The sequence below is a fragment of the Oncorhynchus masou genome, chromosome 29 (genome assembly GCF_036934945.1).
Source record: "Oncorhynchus masou masou isolate Uvic2021 chromosome 29, UVic_Omas_1.1, whole genome shotgun sequence".
Classification (NCBI taxonomy): Eukaryota; Metazoa; Chordata; class Actinopteri; order Salmoniformes; family Salmonidae; genus Oncorhynchus; species Oncorhynchus masou.
The window spans coordinates 12,432,088-12,452,875 of record NC_088240.1 but is presented as its reverse complement, the minus strand read 5'-3'; the positions used below and the strand labels follow the sequence as shown (position 1 = coordinate 12,452,875).

The 20,788-nt window shown below is 44.2% G+C and overlaps 1 protein-coding gene across 2 annotated transcripts; it reads left to right on the top strand.

Annotated features, from left to right (window-relative positions):
- Positions 1-1,766: 1,766 nt before the first annotated feature.
- mapk7 (mitogen-activated protein kinase 7) lies at positions 1,767-16,692 on the top strand. Of its 2 annotated transcripts, none has more exons than XM_064944028.1 (7): positions 1,767-1,854; positions 3,956-4,272; positions 6,628-6,787; positions 6,956-8,505; positions 8,770-9,860; positions 12,754-12,887; positions 13,216-16,692. In XM_064944028.1, the coding sequence occupies exons 1-7, from the start codon at positions 1,817-1,819 to the stop codon at positions 13,364-13,366; spliced, it is 3,441 nt and encodes a 1,146-aa protein (XP_064800100.1). In that variant the 5' UTR covers positions 1,767-1,816; the 3' UTR covers positions 13,367-16,692. The 2 variants fall into 2 exon arrangements, with proteins under 2 accessions (XP_064800100.1, XP_064800101.1); XM_064944029.1 differs by having other exon boundaries at positions 1,773-1,978.
- The last annotated feature ends 4,096 nt before the right edge of the window (positions 16,693-20,788 follow it).

Genomic DNA, 20,788 nt, shown 5'->3' with positions numbered 1-20,788 from the left:
GACAAGAGAAATAGATGAAGGTCTCATATTCCAATACAGTAGTTGGTGACGTAGGCACAGCACGTTGGTTGCGATCCGCCAATACAAATTTAAAGAAGAATAAGAGGCTCAAAATCTGGTTGATTTTCTTCCTGACACTCAGAAAAGAACACGGAAGTGTGTTGCAGACCCCGTGGGGAGCGTGGTGAAACAGAGGAGTCACTGTCAGTTTTTTTGAGTCAGAGTCTCTACCCGACATGTTAGGATGTATCAGTTATCCTGTTAGAGAACTTTTGTGCCGACTCCACTGCAGTGTTTCAGGTGCCACGTTTATGGTCATGTTGCAGCAGTGTGTAGGAAGGAGATTCCAAGATGTGGGAAGTGTGCAGGAGGGCATGAGACAGAGGATTGTGTGGTTTCAGTGGATAAAGTTGTGTGTGTTAACTGTAGGGGTGCGCATGTTGCTGGGGATCGGAAGTGTTTGGTGCGAGAGAGGCAGGTTGAATGGCAAGAATCAGAGTAGTGCAGAGGGTGTCGTATGCTGAGGCAGTGAAGAGAGTAGAGTAGGATGGGTCAAGGGTGAGTGATCCTGAGAGGATTCCAGTGAGTAGTAGATTTGTGCTTGCACAGAGGGATAGGCCAACGAGTGATTTATGCTTCAATAAGTCTATCTTCTTAGCATTCATAACAATGCTTATCAATTGCACTGCAGAAATGGAATGTAAAATCACAGAAAATAGATGTTGTGATGGCAGCTGCAGAGATGTATTTGGATATACAAGATTTGTTTTCAGAAGAGCTAAAGGAGGTGTTGAGTGATGGTGTCCTGTCCTCCCAGGCCATTGGCATGGTGCAGGAGTGATAGGGTCAAAGTAGTGGAATGGGGTAGTGAGTTTTTAATGAGTTTAGGTGGTTGTGTCTATGGCTACATTTCACTTTCTTAGAGGAACAGGACTAATGAAGATACTTTTATGTATGTAGGCCATGGCTGCGGTCCAAACCCTTAAAAGACACACCCTCGTCTACTTACCCTCGCCTTATGCCCTTGGGGGAATCCTTGTCGCCATCTTGGAGGGTGGTCCAAATTATTAGCCAAGCAAGGGAAGTTTACAACATAAGCCCCTCAGCCCCCGTTTTTAGTCGGCTTTGCGAGTGTACAATTATGTTCACTCCAGGACCTGAAACTCCCCATAATTCAATTTGTGACGATTGTACATCCGCTAAGAAAAGTCAGGGAAAACTTAAAAACAACATCAATGGAGAAGTCAGCATACAAGTGTAAGTAAAAACGAATGCAATTAAGTCAGAAATTGTGCTACTAAAGCACATGACTGCACAAACGCGTCTCGTAAAAAGTAAATGTGTTTTTGTTTGGTTATCTTTTGGAAATTGTAGATATAAAACATTTGACTTCTTCAGAAGTTCCAGCTAGGCAGGCTAATGTTATTTATCTAATTAATTTGCTATCCTATAGTAGGCTTATTAATAATGATATATTTAATATAAGTAGACATGCACTCATAATTGCGCGGGATGAACAGGGTGGTCCAATAATAATCATTCCTTCCTCCCTCACCCCTTGCCCTGCAAGTGTATACTTGTCAGACGTCATGACACGTCATCAGAATTGTCCACTTAATTTGAGGGCTGAGGGGGTAGGGTGTGTCTTTAAGAGTTTGGACCGCAGACCCATGACTGGCCGGACACTCCAATACAGTAGATGGCGGTGTATGCACCTAAAACTTGGATGAGATCCGCTAACCAAATCCCAAAGAAGAAGAAGAAAACGGAAGACGACAAGGAAGTATATTTACAGTCGCGATAACAACAAATTGCCATGCAATGTAGCGTACTGCTATTGTCGTTTATTTTCAGGTGAACATTAAAAACAAGATTGGCATTTGGCAGGCATATTTGATAAAGGCTTCAGCTCAACTCATGGAAGCAGTCGTTTTGTTGGCCATTGTTGTGGGGCTAGCTATCTTTTCTGAAGACGCAGGTAGGCTAATACCGATACGCCCATGGAAGAGGGTACACTGTTCCTCATTGTCCGTGCTTAAAAGGAATTACGTGGGTATCAGAGTCCTATTGTAGCAGCTGATCTCGTGATGAGATGATTTATTGGATTACCCCAAAATGCAATCCACCAGACTATAATATCTCAGAGTTTATTGTGTGATATTTGACTAATCAGCCAATTATTTATTTATAACATAATAAAGATCTGCTTATTTTGATATGATAATGCAATTTCAAATGTTAGAGATATTGTGAATATTTCATAACATAGGCCTCATTCTTTTTCATGAGGCAGTTCTCAATATGTGCTTTAGGCTATAGCACACCACAGGACGCTGCTGAAAGGAGAACGGCTCATAATTATGGCCGGGAACAGAACGGATGGAATGGCAACAAACACATTGAAACCATGTGTTTGTGTTTGATACTATTCCACTCCAGCCATTACCACGAGCCCGTCCACCCCAATTAAGGTGCCATCAACCTCCTATGAATAGGGCTATTGAGTAGGATAGGCGAGGCCTTTTCCTAGCACAGGTATTATATAGACATAGAAAATTGAAATCTCAATGCCATACAACTGCAATGACTGCAACATGGGTTGGAGGTTAAATAAAGTATATTGTTTCTTTAAGCTTAAGACCACTGGTTTCCTCAATGATGAACAGTGCTTTCGGAAAGTATTCAGACCCCTCGACTTTTTCCACATTTTGTTAAGTTCCAGCCTTATTCTAAAATTGATTAAATATTTATATTTTCTCAGCAATCTACACACAATGCCCCATAATGACAAAGCAAAAACAGATTTCTATACATTTTTGCAAATTTATTACAAATTAAAAACAGAAATACCTTATTTAAATAAGTATTCAGACCCTTTGCTATGCAAATCGAAATTGAGCTCAGGTGCATCCTGTTTCAATTGATGATCCTTGAGATGTTTCTACAACTTGATTGGAGTCCATCTGTGGTAAATTCAATTGATTGGATATGATTTGGAAAGTCACTCGAAGACTCTCAGACCATAAGAAACATGGTCTCTGGTCTGATGAAACCAAGACTAATGGAGTAAACCTGGCACCATCCCTACGGTAAAGCATGGTGATGCCAGCATCATGCTGTGGGGATGTTTTTCAGCGGCAGGGGCTGGGAGACCAGTCAGGATCGAGGCAAAGATGAACTGAGTAAAGTACAGAGAGATCTTTGATGAAAACCTGCTCCAGAGGGCTCAGGACCTCAGACTGGGGCGAAGGTTCACCTTCCAACAGGACAATGACCCTAAGCACACAGCCAAGACAACGCAGGTGTGGCTTCAGGACAAGTCTCTGAATGTCCTTGAATGGCCCGGACTTGTACCCGATCGAACATCTCTGGAGAGACCTGAAAATTGCCGTGCTGCAACGCTCCCCATCCAACCTGACAGAGCTTGAAAGGATCTGCAGAGAAGAATAAGAGAAACTCCCCAAATATAGGTGTGCCAAGCTTTTAATGTCATACCCAAGAATACGCAAGGCTGTAATCACTGTCAGAGGTGCTTCAACAAAGTACTGAGTACAGGATCTGAATACTTATGTAAATGTAATATTTACATTGCACTTTAATAAAAAAAATTAACAAACATTTCAAAATAAACAAACAGTTTTTGCTTTGTCATTATGGGGTATTGTGTGTAAATTGAGGGGGGGGGGGTGATTTAATCAATTTTAGAATAAGGCTGTAATGTAACAAAGTGGAAAAAGTAAAGGGGTCTGAATACTTTCCAAAGGCACTATATCTGGACACTGATATCCTACCTGCCGGAGGAATGAGATTTTAATCAAATGAAATGAGCTTTGACTCAACTGCTTTCAATGTAAAGAAATTAGTTGGAGCTCAGCTGCATAGCCTAATTCAAAAATAGATGTAGCTTTTGACTGGTTAATCATGTCCCTTCCGTTTCCTCTTCTCTTCCCTCAAGGATCATGTCATCCAAGGAGGGGAGAAAAGGTGAAACTGCTGAATCCGGGACTATGGCAACACAGAGTTCAATGGCTGTCAACAATGGCAGGGACAACAACCACAAGAACCATCATGATGAAGTAGGGAGGTTGCACTTGGAACCAAGCAACGAAACAGGCAGTACGGCAGACACCAGCACAGCAGCCAAGAACTTGGCTTTGCTCAAAGCCCACTCCCTGGATGTGAATTTTGAGGTTGGTGAGGAGTATGACGTCATAGAGACCATCGGCACAGGGGCCTATGGCGTCGTGTCCTCCGCCAGGAGGCGGGACAATGGTGAGAGGCTTGCCTTGAAGTTTTTGGTTGCGACTGAAAACAATACTAGTTGTCATATCCTTGCTTGCTCCATCCCTGTTATATCAAATCCTCGCAAACTCGTTGTAGGAGCAGGTTCAATGGAGGGAGGACCTTGGATCCTCTCCTCCCATTGGCTTCTGGGTGCTTGGGCCCATCCACTTTTCTTATAGGCCTACCTTAAAATATTGCCAGCCCAATTTTAAATTTTTTAAAAATGTTTCTTGATTGAAATTAACCATCCAAAATAATAATGTGATTTTTCTGGATTTTTTTTCTCTCGTTTTGTCTGTCATAGTTGAAGTGTACCTATGATGAAAATTACAGGCCTCGCATATTTTTAAGTGGGAGAACTTGCACAATTGGTGGCTGACTAAATACTTCTTTGCCCCACTGTATGTGTGTGTAAAAATGTATATGTCAAGTGTTTCTGGATGATTACATCTCAAACACTTATCTTCCACTGTCATTTTTACTACAAAACATAGAAATGTGCCATTTTCACATATGTTGAAGTGGTGCTGGAGATGAAGTTTAAAAATGTAAATGTCCCTTTTAAGGGCCTGTGTACGATAATTCTAACAATTAACTATAAATCGATGGCAAACATAGTTGAGTGTTTTATTGTCATCCACCTGTTAATCAACTAACTGATCACAGCATTTAACACATTCTACTGCTCGCTGTATAATGTGTTTACAGACCATTCAGTGCCTTCATGGTGAGTTTATTGTCATAGTGGCAAATGCAAATAATACTCAAATGAACATGTAATGAAGCATACTATAGAAACGTGTATTTGAATGTAACAACAACACTGTTTAGCCGGGCACATCAGCATGTCAAAGTTAATCATTCCATGCTAAGTGATTTTCATTTTTCGAATGGTTGTGAACTCATTTCGATCTTATTGTTCACTGTGCTTATCTCTGCCTGTCCTGTGCGTTTGCAATGCGTTCGTGTAAACAATGTATCAATTCAACATCACCAGCCAATGTGATCACACCATCGCTCGCTCGCTCTCTCTCTCTCCTCCCAAACTTTTCCCAGCAATTTATTTGATACATTGTCTTTGCATTGTCCTACAGAGGATGTGTTTATTTAAGATATTTTGCTCAATCTTTATAAAATAGTATGTAGGCCTACTACTGCAGTGAATTGTCCTGTCATGAAAAGCAGTAATCAGATGACAGGTGTAGCCTGCTGTCCTTTCCCCAGGCAGTGCTCCCAGTGCCCAGCTTGAAAAGCTCCCCTATTGATTGTTTTTAGGGACAAGAAAATGACCATTCCTACATCGCAATGCAATTAATAATTGTGTTATTATTTACAAGGGAGTACAGAACTTTGGTCAAGGCTTGAGCCTAAACTGCATTTGAATATCCACTCAAGTCCAGTGTTTTCGAATGCATGTTTCATTCTAAAATAACTGCATCGAGCCTTTGCCTGATTTGGCAACCATTTGGGTCAGTTAATGGTCTACTCTCGACAGTTTACAAAGTCCATAAAGGCACATTCAGGCCAGTCATGGGGTATATTTTGTCAGGATGTATCAGCATTAACAGATGCCATATGGGCTTCTATAGCCAATCAGACTCAAACTTCCAGCGGCGTAGCTAGTTGATGGTTAATTGACAATACGGTAAAACAATATTCAACCAACCTTAACTTGGCGATTACTTCCTTGATTTGGAAGGCACCTGTGTCTTTTATAAACCCCTGTTTCAAGTGGAACCCAGAGTTCCACGTGCAACTGGAAACAGGTGTTTTATAAGACACTGATTGGTAACCAGTTTATAATTGCAATGAGGCACATCAGGTTTGTGGTACATGGCCAATATAATAGGGATAATCAACTCGGGGCTCTATGCGTTCTCTGGAAAATAATGCAACTCCGTGGAAGGTTAGTTCCACTCCGCTAGCACGTCATGGAACACATTTCCCACGTTGTTCATTACCCCTCGTTGATTATCCCTTATTTACTCTAGAACCCTTTTAAGGAAGATATCCATACAGGGATCTAACTATAGTCATGGCTCTAGTTTGGGGGGGGGTTATTTTGTCTGTGATGAAGTCATTTTGTGGGGAAAAAATCATTCTGATTGGCTGTGCCTGGCTACGCAGTGCGTGGACCTGGCTCCCAAGTGGGTGTGTCTATGCCCTCCCAGGCTGCCCCATGGCTATGCCCCTGCCCAGTCGTGTGAAATCCATAGATTAGGGCCTAATTATTGTATTTAAATGGACTAATTTCCTTCTCAGTAACAAAATCTTTGAAATTGTTGCATGTTGCGTTTTATTTTTGTTCAGTATTTTTTTTTCATCTGGGTAACTTATCTACAGGTCAACAAGTGGCAATTAAGAAGATTCCCAATGCCTTTGAGGTGGTGCAAAACGCTAAGCGTACATTACGAGAGCTGAAGATTCTCAAGCATTTCAAACATGACAACATTATCGCCATCAAAGACATCCTCCAGCCTAGCCTCCCTCACTTCAAGTCTGTGTAAGTAACTGTTATTCTTCATTATATATATGGATGCCCCTTATTTGAAAGTATTTTTTTGTTGTTGTAAAATTGAGAAAAAAACATGACTTAACTTACAAATGACTAGATACAACAAAGCGTAATTTCTCCATCTTTTCTGTTTTGTCCTCGTCTCTCCTCTTCCAGGTATGTGGTTCTGGACCTGATGGAGAGTGATCTCCACCAGATCATCCACTCCCGGCAGCCACTGACTCCAGAGCACACACGCTACTTCCTGTACCAGCTCCTCCGCGGTCTCAAGTACGTGCACTCGGCCAATGTCATCCACCGTGACCTCAAGCCCTCCAACCTGCTGGTCAACGAGAATTGCGAGCTGAAGATCGGGGACTTTGGCATGGCCCGGGGCCTTAGCTCACACCCCGAGGAGTCCCACTCCTTCATGACTGAGTACGTGGCCACGCGCTGGTACCGAGCCCCTGAACTAATGCTCTCGCTGCACCACTACAGCCTGGCCATCGACCTGTGGTCCGTGGGCTGCATCTTTGCCGAGATGCTGGGCCGCAAGCAGCTGTTTCCCGGGAAGCACTATGTCCACCAGCTGCAGCTTATCCTGTCTGTGTTGGGCACACCACCAGAGGGCGTGATCGGGGCCATTGGGGCTGATCGGGTGCGCTCGTATGTGCGGAGCCTGCCTTCGCACGCACCCGTGCCCTTGGCCAAGTTGTACCCGCAGGCCGAGCCTGCTGCCCTGGACCTGCTGGCCACCATGCTGCGCTTCGATCCTCGCGAGCGGATTGATGTGAGCCAGGCACTGGAGCACCCCTACCTGTCCAAGTACCACGACCAGGACGATGAGCCCATCTGCGTGCCCGCCTTCGACTTTGAGTTCGACAAGGCGCCCATGAGCCGGGAGCAGATCAAAGAGGCCATCCTGGTGGAGATCCAGGACTTCCACCGGCGGAAGCAGAACAACCGGCAGAGGATCCAGTTCAGGCCCTTACAGAGTCAGGGTGGTGGTGGTGACCAACGGTCTGCTCAAACCTCCACCGTCAACCTGACCAATAACTCATTGGCTTCCATGTCACGGCCGACACAGGTATCGCCGATGCAGCCGCAACCAGTGTCAAAGAGTCAAGCCAATCAGCATCATATAACGACAGGAGGGAGCCAAACTTTTGCCAATCAGCTGCCGTCCTTTAGTAAACATGCCCCGCCCCTTTTAGAGGTGACCCCATCCCAACGTCTGACCCACACGTTGCCTCCACTGACCCAGGCAGAGAGTTGCCAGGACGTAGACATGCCCAGCGCCAACTCGGACAGCGGGCAGCCTGAGATCATAGACCTGATCACGCCAGTCTCTTCTCAGGGCACCTCACCATCTGAAGCTCTGAGAGAAAGCTCGAAGGTGGAGGAGCTAGTACCCACCAGCCAGGGGGGACCTCTGACCCAAGTCACCCAGAGTCAGCCAATGTCTCAGGGCCAGTCTGCGTCTTCTGTGTCCTCCACTTTAGCACACAACACCATGGCCCCTCTGCCCAACTCTGTGCCTTCTCTCATGCTCTCCCAGGCCCAAGCTCAGTTGCTTTCGCAGTCCCTCACTCAGTCATTGTCCAAGGGGGCGAGGGGAACAGCGGGGGCAGGGGAAGGGACCAGGAAAGATGGAGCCATTTCGGAGGACACCAAAGCAGCGCTCAAGGAGGCCTTGCGGAAGTCGGCTCTCAGAAACAAAGCCAGAGGTAAATTGTACAAGTCTACACTTTCAAGTCCTCTTCTTAAAAAGGGCTGACGTGCTTGCGTCTTACGGTGTTACTTTTTAAAGGAGTAGTTCAGTATGGGTATTTTAAAAATGGAAACGGGTGAACATTGACTTTTATTTTGGGTTTTGGTTAGAAACCAAAGCAGTCTCTCCTTGTCCATTGACTACTTTCAATGTAAGGAAGAAATATATATATTGTCTGCACTACCCTTTAACGAGAATATTTATTGTGTTCTCTCTTCAGATGGAGGTCCAACAGCGCTGAGTATGGATACAGGTGGATCAGGTCTGACATGCTCCCTAACCTCCTCCCTCTCTCTTCCGGAGCTACGGCGGCCCGTCACAGCCCAGGAGCGCCAAAGAGAAAGGGAGGAGAAGAGGCGGAGGAGGCAGGAGCGAGCTAAGGAGCGGGAGAGGAAGATGAAAGAGAAGGAGAGAAGAGAAGGGGACTCATTGGGTGGGGTTCTCCTGAGCGACAATGACAAGAGCCTATTGGAACGCTGGAAGAGGATGATGGACAGCCGTGCAGACAAATCACAGAACTCCGATGTTGACACAGCCAAAACTAAGGGCTGCAAAGTGAGTTCCCACCTCAGCGGGAATTCGAGCGAAAACACCCATGCAGCAATGGCTGTAAACCACACTAAATCGGATAAGGAAGCAGGGGAGATTCAGACTCACAAACAGACGGTACCCCAAATAGAGCCCAATCTGTCAGGGATGTTCCAGCCACTAAATACCCAGGGCTCACTGCCTTTCTCTCTGGGCCAGACAAAGGGAGAGGAGATGGGGCGTGTGGCTGTGAGTAGAGGGATGGACATGGTGGATGGAGCCTCCTGTGGCTTAGCTAAAAACAACACGCTAAAACCGACGCAGGGTGAGTACGAAGGGCCAAGGATCTTCAACTGTCTGGGGAATTGGGCTGGGCAGCAGGTAGGGGCCGGGACTTCCCAACAACAGCAGCTACCCCTTAACAGATCACCCCAAGCCTGCCAGACAAGCTTCCCTCAGCCTCAGCCGCACCCCGTGGGGACTTTCCTGACGAAAGCCCCAGCACTACCATCGAGCGAAACCAATGGCAACATGAGAACAGGGGGTGGACAGAACAACATCAACTCTCACCCTAACTCAGTCACTAGTGGGGTTGGGCCCATGGAGAAGCTGTGCTCGGCACTGAGAGAGAAGCCCGGGTCCCACACGCAGAGCCCTCTCTGCGGGGCCTTAGGGGCCCCGTCCCTTCCTCAGCCCAGCTTAGGGTTCACAGACACCGGACAGCCGGGGCACACTGTGGCCCCTGACATCCACACGGTCACACTGCAGCTCTCAAAGTCACAGGTGGGTCTGAGTGGAGGGTCTCTGACCTTCCTTTCTTCCTAATCTCACCCTCTCCTAGACCCCTCCCCCTGTTGTTATATATTTTCTTAGCAGTATTGTAGTTATGTATTTTTTATATTTTTATTCGAGTCAGAATATTGGCCATATTTTGTCTGGTAGTCCAACATTTGTTTGGGGGGGGGGTTATAAAGGGTAGATTAACTAAACCACTCATTTAGAAAAGCTAGAGGGTGGACTTGGGACAAAATAGTGATCGTAAAATAGAGACAGTCAACTGGGTGGTATTTGGCATAGGTTAAAGGTATTAACAATACAAAGTAAATACCTTATGAGTTAAATTGTCAAACCCTATCAAAACCCCAAATTATAAACTGTTTTTACCTCACTTTGTAAACACTGGAATTGTAAACGCTGTATAGCTAGAAAACAGAGGGGGGGGGAGTATAATTTTGATCTTATGGATGGTGAGTCCATCCATGAGGAGAACAACATTGACTACTTCATAATCCCAATAGCTCTCCATGGCGCTGCCACAGAGGTGATCAATGGCAAAGATAGGAGGTACTAACCTCTAGCTTTTCTAACTCTATGGTGTATTTGTATTTTATCTGTATTTATTAAGGATCCCATTATTAGCTATTCTTCCTGGGGTCCAACAACATTAAGACAGTTATATACAGTTTAAAATATTACATGACATTACATTTCATAACACTTTACCCAATACATGAATTGTTTTCCCTCAAGCCAGTACTCCTCTATCACATATATAAAATACAACATCCATGTGTATGTGTGTGCAGAGTGTGTGTCTTATGTGTGCCTGTGTCTCGTCACAGTCCCTACTGTTCCATAAGGTATTGTGTTTTTTAAAATCTGATTCTACTGCATCAGTTACCTGATGTGGAATAGAGTTCCATGTAGCCATGGCTCTATGTAGTACTGTGCGCCTCCCATAGTCAGTTCTTGACATGGGGATTGTGAAGAGAACTTTGGTGGCATGTCTTGTGGGGTGGACATGGGTGTCTGAGCTGTGTGCTAGTAGTTTAAACAGACAACTCGGTGCATTCAGCATGTCAACATTTCTTCTTACAAAAAGTGATGAAATGAATCTCTCCTCCACTTTGAGCCGCAAAAGATTTCGATTTTGTTAGCTCTATGTACATTTAAGGGGCCAGCCGTGCTGCCCTGTTCTGAGCCAATTGTTATTTTCCGAGGTACATCTTTGTGGCACCTTACCACACAACTGAACAGTAGTTCAGGTGTGACAAAACTAGCCTGTAGGACCTGCCTTGTTGATAGTGTTGTTAAAAAGGCAGAGCTTTATTGTGGACAGACTTCTTAGCAACTGTTGTATCAACATGTTTTGACCATGACCGTTTACAATCCAGGGTTACTCCAAGCAGTTTAGTGACCTCAACTTGTTCAATTCCCACATGATTTATTACAAGATTTAGTTGAGGTTTAATGAATGATTTGTCCCAAATACAATGCTTTTAGTTTTAGGAATATTTAGGACTAACTTATTCCTTGCCACCCATTCTGAAACTAACTGCAGCTCTTGTGTTGCAGTGATTTCACTCGCTGTCGTAGCTGATGTGTATAGTGTTGTCATCCGCATACATAGACACACTGGCTTTACTCAAGACCAATGGCATGTCATTAGTAAAGATTGAAAAAAGTAAGGGGCCTAGACAGTTGCCCTGGTGAATTCCTGATTCTACCTGGAATATGTTGGAGAGGCTTCTATATTAAAGAACACCCTCTGTGTTCTGTTAGTCAAGTAACTCTTTATCCACAATATAGTAGGGGGTGTAAAACCATAAAACAAGTTTTTCCATCAGCAGACTATGATGGTTAATGTCAAAGGCTGCACTGAAGTCTAACAAAACAGCTCCCACAATCTTTTTATCATACATTATTCTGAGACATTTGTCAGTCATTTGTGTTAGTGCCGTGCTTGTTGAATGTCCTTCCCTATAAGTGTGCTGAAAGTCTTGTCAATTTGTTTACAGTAAAATAGCATTGTATCTGGTCAAACACACATTTTTCCAAAGGTTTACTAAGGGTTGGTAACAGGTTGATTGGTTGCCTATTTTTGCCAGTAAAAGGGGGTTTTACTATTCTTGGGTAGCAGAATTACTTTTGCTTCTTACCAGGCCTGAGGGCAAACACTTTCAAGTAGGCTTAGATTGAAGATGTGGCAATATTGTCAGCTATTATCCTCAGTAATTTTCTATTCATGTTATCAGACTCCGGTGGCTTGTCATTGTTGATAGACAATTTTTTAAAACTTTTTCCGCACTCACTTTACGGAATTCAAAATTACGAGGCTTGTCTTTCATAATTTGATCAGTTATACTTGGATGTTTAGTGTCAGCGTTTGTTGCTGGCATGTCATATTCGTTTGCTAATCTTGCTGATGGAATTTAAAAAAAATAAAATAATAATAATAATAATAATAATTGGCAATATCGGTGAGCCATCTGATTCACGGAATGGTGGAGCCTTTGCCTTTTTTTCAAATTTCATTTAAGATTTTTACTATCATTCTTTGTCATTTCTTTGTTTCAGAGTGTAGTTTCTTCTTTTTATTATGTTCATGATTTCTCAATTTACAGTACGTTTGCCAATCGGTTGTGCAGCCAGACTTATTTGCCATTCCTTTTGCCTCATCCCTTTCAACCATAGAAGTTTTCAATTCCTCATCAATACACAAGGATTTAAGTTTTTGCAGTGCATGCTTATTAGTAACTGGAATAAGCAATTTCATAAGTGTCAAGTGTAGCATCTGGTTGCTCCTCAGTACACACCACAGACCAACAAATATTCTTGACATCAACAACACAGATGTTGGTGATTTCAGGTTTTAACGTCTCGTTGCCCTTCTCAGGTGGAAGATGTGCTGCCTCCGGTGTTCTCAGTCACCCCTAAGGGCAGTGGGGCAGGATACGGAGTGGGCTTTGACCTGGATGACCTCTTTAACCAGTCCCTCACTGACCTCCAGCACGCAGACCTCAGAGACAGGTGAGTCAAGCTTTACACCTCCACCATCATTCCTGGAACAGTGCTGCGAAAGGCTGTGAAAATAAATGATCAGCCAGCATCGTACAGTCGGGTCGGCACTATATATGTAAAATGGTATAGATTTTACTGTGTATTTACAGGTAGCCTAACAAGTCTTAACACATTTGTGTATCAGTGCGCTATGAAAAGTATGTATACCCCAGAAACCACTGCAAATGCAAATGTTATACCATACATACATTTGGAGTTGGTGTACTGTCAGTCAAAAAGATAATTAGCACCAGCAGGGGAACGTTTATCAAACCCTCCCTCTTTTCTCCTCCATCAGTTACAATGACTCAGGCCCCCTCTCGGCCTCCCTGCTCTCTGATTGGCTGGAGGTGCACCGCATGACTCCGGCTGACCTGGAATCGCTACAGCAGGAACTACAGCTAGGATCTCCCATGATCCTCTCTGACTCCATCCCCTCTGACACCTGACTCCCTCCTTCTGGAATAACAACCAAGACACTGGAGGTAGAAATAGCCCCTTACCAGACATCAGGTTGCATTGTCTGCATCCCAAGTGCATCCCCCACACAGTGCACTACTTGGGAGTAGGTAAATTGCCCCTAAATACTATACAAATAGTCTAGTCCCAGATCTGGGACTGCTATACAGGGTATTTCATCCCCTAATGGTACCTTTAGTCCCTATGTAGTGCACTACATTTGACCGGGCCCATAGGGCTCTGGTCAACACTAGACCCTTGTGTCCCTACATTTAGAAGTTTTCTAGAAAGGAGGAGTCTGAGCCCTGGGTTATACACTTTGCAATAGACACTCTAAGGATCATCTATTTAATTGTTTTTGTTTTTCTAGCATTTCTTCATGCAGTGTTCATGGTTCTTTTAATAAAGATCATTGGGTCATAATTTGTATGATTGCTGCTGTTTTACAATGGGCCCTGAAGGAGAGGAGAGAAGGTGGTTTGTTAACATAATTGAAGCCTATGGCGGTTATTACACCAACAGAGGGGAAAATACATTGAAATCGCAATCAGTACAATCGCAATGACTGGGTCATGTTCATTAGGGCACGCAACAGAAAAGACTTTGCAATGACTTTAACGTTTGTTATGAGTCCAGGTAGTGCTACCGTTTCAGTCCGGTTTCTTCCGTTTGGTCTCTAATGAATACAACCCTGATCAGGAATGATTTATTAGGAACAGGCCAAAACTCAACGTTGTCACTATTAAAGCAACCCTGTTGAATCCTCTTCGCTACCATTCGCTGTCAAAAAGTTGTTGTTTTGTGTTATTGGAGAGTTGAGGGGCTTGTAATTTGAGAGTTGACAATCGTTCACCATAGTGAATGGGTGTGAACACATGAACAGAAAATGGAGATTAGCTTTGGCAGGAAATCATGTTTCAACATGTTCAGTGCAATATTAATCTGTTGATCATTATACACTTACACATTTAAAAAACACAGGCTGCCACTCAAAATAAGAAAATTTAAAACAAAGAAATACATAGTTTAAGTAATAATAAATTCCGTATAAGCAGGATAAGAAAAAGTGGGCCTCCACCCCCAAAGACAACGCAATACCTATGTCACTCCACACTGCCCTCACCCACCAAGATAAGAGGAATACCTATGTGATAATACTGTTCATTGACAGCTCAGCGTTCAACACCATTGTCCCCTCCAAGCTTGTCACCAAGCTTAGAACCCTGGGACTGAACACCTCCCTCAAACTGGATCCTGGACTTCCTGACGGGCTGACCTCAGGTGGTGTAGGTAGGCAACATCCCCTCCGCCATGATGACCCTCAACGCTGGGGCCCCATAGGGGTGTGAGCGCTTCGTCCCCTCCTGTACTCCCTGTTCATCCACACACAACACCAAGTTTGGCGGTGACACGACGGTGGGAGGCCTGATTACCGGCGACGATGAGACAGCCTACATGGAGGTGGTCCTTGACTGGACAATGTGGGTTCGGAACAACAAGCTCTCAACGTCAGTAAGACCAAGGAGCTGATCGTGGACTACAGGAAAGGAGCGGCGAGCACGCCCCCATCCACATCGACGGGGCTGCAGTGGAGCGGGTCGAGAGCTTGAAGTGTCCAAATCGCCAAACTTAAAATGGCCCACACACAATTGTATCACAATTCCAGTGGGTCAGAAGTTTACATACACACACTAAGTTGACTGTGCCTTTAAAACGGCTTGCAAAATTCCAGAAAATTATGTTATGGCTTTAGAAGCTTCTGATAGGCTAATTGACATCATTTGAGTCAATTGGAGGTGTACCTGTGGAAGTATTACAAGGCCTACCTTCAAACTCAGTGCCTCTTTGCTTGACATCATGGAAAAGTCAAAAGAAATCAGCCAAGACCTCAGAAAAACAATTGTAGACCTCCACAAGTCTGGCTAATCCTTGGGAGCAATTTCCAAATGCCTGAAGGTACAACGTTCATCTGTACAAACAATAGTACGCAAGTATAAACACCATGGGACCACGCAGTCGTCATACCGCTCAGGAAGGAGACGCGTTCTGTCTCCTAGAGATTAATGTACTTTGGTACGAAAAGTGCAAATCAATCCCATTAGCAAAGGACCTTGTGAAGATGCTGGAGGAAACTGGTACAAAAGTATCTATATCCCCAGTAAAACTAGTCCTATATGGACATAACCTGAAAGGCCACTCAGCAAGGAAGAAGCCAAAATAAAGTGGTGATCCTAACTGACCTAAGACGGGGATTTTTTTACTAGGATTAAATGTCAGGAATTGTGAAAACCTGAGTTTAAATGTATTTGGCTAAGGTGTATGTAAACTTCTGACTTCAACACTCGAGTGGTTAAAAGGGAAGCATTTAAATGTCTTGGAATGGCCTAGTCAAAGCCCAGACCTCAATCCAATTGAGAATCTGTGGTATGACTTAAATATTGCTGTACACCAGCGGAACCCATCCAACTTGAAGGAGCTGGAGCAGTGCCAAGCTTATAGAGACATACCACAAGAGACTTGCAGCTGTAATTGCTGCAAAAGGTGTCTCTACAAACGATTGACTTTCGGGGGGATGAATAGTTAGAATATAGAGTAGGCCTACAAGCCCTCAGTCCAGCTTCTCTCAGCCTATTGCGGACAGTCTGAGCACTGATGGAGGGATTGTGCATTCCTGGTGTAACTCGGGCAGTTGTTGTTGCCATCCTGTACCTGTCGCGCAGGTGTGATGTTCGGATGTACCGATCCTGTGCAGGTGTTACACGTGGTCTGCCACTGCGAGGACGATCAGCTGTCCGTCCTGTCTACGGCGTCTCACAGTACGGACATTGCAATTTATTGCCCTGGCCACATCTGCAGTCCTCATGCCCCTTTGCAGCATGCCTAAGGCACGCTCATGCAGATGAGCAGGGACCCTGGGCATCTTTATTTTGGTGTTTTTCAGAGTCAGTTGAAAGGCCTCTTCAGTGTCCTAAATTTTCATAACTGTGACCTTAATTGCCTACCGTCTGTAAGCTGTTAGTGTCTTAATGACCGTTCCACAGGTGCATGTTAATTAATTAAGCATGGGAAACAGTGTTTAAACCCTTTATAAATGAAGATCTGTGAAGTTATTTGGATTTTTACGAATTATCTTTGAAAGAGGGTCCTGAAAAAGGGAGTTTAGTATACTTACTTACTTTATCGTGCTATTTTTATATCTTGTGTTTTTGTTGTACTGTATTTTTAGTATTACATAGTTATTGATGACTGCATTGTTGCAAGAAAGGCATTTTACTGTACTTGTGCGTGTGACATTAAAAGTCTAAAATATGAAAAATGTGCCTACCTGATTTCAGAATGAACCAAGGGACAATTTCATTGTGAAGTGTTTCCTTGGTGTTACAAAAAGGTGTTCCTAGTGTATAAGATTTTATCCTGAACAAAAATATTAACACAACATGTAAAGTGTTGGTCCTATATTTCATGTGCTGAAATGAAAGATCCCAGAAACTTTGCATACGCACAAAAAGCTTATTTCTCTCAAATGTGGTGCACAAATTTGTTGACATCACTGTTCGTGAGCATTTCCCCATTACCAAGATAATCCATTCACCTGACAGGTGTGGAGATCAAGAAGCTGATTAAACAGCAGGTGCACCTTGTGCTGGGGACAACAGGCCACTATAAATGTGCAGTTGTCACACAATGCCACAGATGTCAGAAGTTGAGGGAGCGAGTAATTGGCATGCTGACTGCAGGAATGTCCACCAGAGCTGTTGCATGTTCATTTCTCTACCATAAGCCGCCTCCAATGTAATTTTATATAATTTGGCGGTACGTTCAGCAAGCCTCACAACTGCAGAGTATGTATAACCACACCAGCCCAGGGCCTCCACATCCAGCCTTTCAACTGGGGTATCGTCTGAGACTAGCCAGCCGAACAGCTGATGAAACAGTGGTTTTGCATAACCGAAGAATTTTCACACAAACTTTAAGAAACCATCTCGGAGGAAGTTAATCTGCGTGCTCGTCGAGTTGACTGCAGTAACATGCTACAGTTGGCAAATACTCACCTTCACTGGCATGCTGGAAAAGTGTGCTCTTCGTGGATGAATCCTGGTTTCAACTGTACCGGGAAGATGGCAGATATGTGGGCGAGCGGCTTGCTGATGTCAACATTGTGAACAGAGTGCCCCATGGTGGTGTTGGGGTTATGGTATGGGCAGGCATAAGCTATGGACAACAAACACAATTGCATTTTATCGATGGCATTTAGAATGCACAGAGATCCTGAGGCCCATTGTCCTGCCATTCATCCACCGCCATCACCTCATGTTTCTGCATGATAATGCACGGCCCCATGAAGCAAGGGGAAATGCTCACTAAACAGCAAGCTGAAAATGTCCCAGTTCTTCCATGGCCTGCATATTCACCAGACATGTCACCCATTGAGAATGTTTGGGATGCTCTGGATCAATGTGTTCCAGCCAATACCCAGGAACTTCGCACAGCTATTGAAGAGGAGTGGGACAACATTCCACAGGCCACAATCAACAACTCTATGTGAAGGAGATGTCGCGTTGCATGAGGCAAATGGTGATCACACCAGACACTGACTGGTTTTCTGATCCACGCCCCTACCCTTTTTATCTGTATTTCCAGTCATGTGAAATCTATAGACTAGGGCCAAATACATTTATTTAATTCACTGATTTCCTTATATGAACTAAGTCAGTAAAATCTTTGAAATTGTTGGGTTTATATTTTGGTTCAGTGTATTTTATTTTTCTAAACAATACACACAAACTTCAACCCCTGACTAGACACACATGCTCACACCCCCATCTCCAGTACCTGCATCACTCTCCGCCACATGGCCTCAAACACCACCATTTTGTTTCTCTCCGTCACCCAGACTTTCAACATTGAGATAAAGCATTTTACCTTTCCAGTGTGTTAACGATGGAGGATTGGTTGATTTCCAGTATGATTTTTTTTCAAGATTGACGAGAAAAGTATCATTCAACCCATCGGGTATCTCACAGCACCCTCATATTCCATGTCTTGAAATATGCAGGCAGAGATTAAAAGTGCATTTATATTGTAATACCTCTGACAGCCAACTTTGACTCCACCCATAACTTTGACTCCATAACATTCCCAGAAGACATGGGTTATTGAGTCATTGTTCGTTTTACACTTAAGACATGACTCTACCGTTGTGCTGTAGAATTTGTGAACTTTGTCTCTTCTATAATAAATTATATATATTAGTTTATACTGGATTAAGCATATATTTTAGTTTTCTGTAATTTAGTTAATTATGTTCCCTCCTGCCAATATCAGTTATTTTTCTTTGTTCCAATAGTTTACAATTTATATACAAACAAAAGCATGTGGACGCCCCTTCAAATTAGCGGATTCGGCTATTTCTGCCACACCTGTTGCCGAGAGGTTTATAAACTCGACATACAGCCTTGCAATCTCCATAGACAAACGTTGGCAGTAGAATGGCCTTACTGAAGAGCTCAGTGACTGAGCTCTAGGAGACATCTAGGAGACGTTTCCACTTCAGCCCGGAAGTGGTAGGCCACCCAAGCTCACAGAATTGGACCGCTGAGTGCATCCAAAAATGATGTCCTCGGTTGCAACAGTCACTACCGAGTTCCAAACTGCCTCTGGAAGCAACGTCAGCACAATAACTGTTTGTCGGGAGCTTCATGAAATGGGTTTCCATGGCCAAGCAGCCACACACAACCTTAAGATCACCATGCGCAATGCCAAGCATTGGCTGGAGTGGTGTAAAGCTCACTGCCATCGGACTCTGGAGCAGTGGAAAAGCATTCTCTGGAGTGATGAATCACGCTTCACCATCTGGCAGTCCAACGGACAAATCTGGGTTTGGCGGGTGCCAGGATAACGCTACCTGCCCCAATGCATAGTGCCAACTGTAAAGTTTGGTGGAGGAGGAATAATGGTCTAGGGCTGTTTTTCATGGTTCGGGCTTGGCCACTTTGTTCCAGTGAAGGGAAATGTTAACGCTACAGCATACAATGACATCCAAGACAATTCTGTGCTTTCAACTTTGTGGCAACAGATTGCAGAAGGCCCTTTCCTGTTTCAGCATGACAGTGCCCCCATGCACAAAGCGAGGTCCATACAGAAATGGTTTGTTGAGATCGGTGTGGAAGAACTTGACTGGCCTGCACAGAGCCGGACCTCAACTCCATCGAACACCTTTGGGATAAATTGGAACGCCGACTGCGAGCCAGGCCTAATCGCCCAACATCAATGCCCGACCTCACGAATGTCCTTGTGGCTAAATGGAAGTAAGTCCCCGCATCAATGTTCCAACATCTAGTAGAAAGCCTTCCCAGAAGAATGGAGGCTGTTATAGCAACAAAAGGGGGGGACCAACTCCATATTAATGCCCATGAATTTGGAATGAGATGGTCGACAAGCAGGTGTCCACACACTACATGTCCAAAAGTAGCAGACTTGGATGAGTTAGGGTGGGTAATGAAGAAAATGGGGGGGGGGGGATAAATTGTATAGTAGCCCATCTTTCATTAGCAGTTGCAATAAACAAGAAAAGAGGAATATCTTCCAACTTATATTTTGCCCATGTCGGGATTTAAAAGCTCTGTAGCTCCAGGAAGCAGCCCCAATCTGTAGGACACCTCAATAATATTGTAAATTGTTCATTCATTGGCAGAGTCACCGTATTAATGTCCTCCTGTTCCATAAGCAATATAATCAAGTCCAATACTGAGCAATGAGTAATGTTCCTTGTACCCACTTGAGGTATCCTCATTGTCTTATGCTGCGGGCTGCGTGATTGTGCATGTGTGAATATTGAGCAAATCATAAATGGGTTCCTTCTGTCGACTCCTCCCCCTTGCACGTGTTGGGTTTGATGTGACTCCCAGCTCCTTGCGCGTGTTGGGTTTGATGTGATTCCCAGCTCCTTGCGCGTGTTGGGTTTGATGTGATTCCCAGCTCCTTGCGCGTGTTGGGTTTGATGTGATTCCCAGCTCCTTGCGCGTGTTAGGTTTGATCAATCAAATTGATTTATAAAGCCCTTACATCAGCTGATGTCACAAAGTGCTGTACAGAAACCCAGCCTAAATCACCAAACCATGCAGGTGTAGAAGCACGGTGGCTAGGAAAAACTCCCTAGAAAGCCTGGTTCCTCTCTAGGTTTCGGCCTAAGGGGTGGCCAGTCCTCTTCTGGCTGTGCCAGGTGGAGATAACAGAACATGGCCAAGATGTTCATAGATGACCAGCAGGGTCAAATGATAATCACAGTGGTTGTCGAGGGTGCAACAGGTCAGCACCTCAGGAGTAAAATGTTAGTTGGCTTTTAATAGCCGATCATTCAGAGTATAGGTTAGGTTTGATGTGATTCTCAAAGTCTCGAGCCTCCTTGGCAG

Bases quoted from the DNA above. Each gene is read 5' to 3' on its own strand.
- mapk7 (XM_064944028.1), top strand. From the start codon at position 1,817: ATGCAATGTAGCGTACTGCTATTGTCGTTTATTTTCAG. The intron at 8,506-8,769 runs GTAAATTGTACA...TTCTCTCTTCAG, and splicing joins TCTCAGAAACAAAGCCAGAG to ATGGAGGTCCAACAGCGCTG. The intron at 12,888-13,215 runs GTGAGTCAAGCT...CTCCTCCATCAG, and splicing joins CACGCAGACCTCAGAGACAG to TTACAATGACTCAGGCCCCC.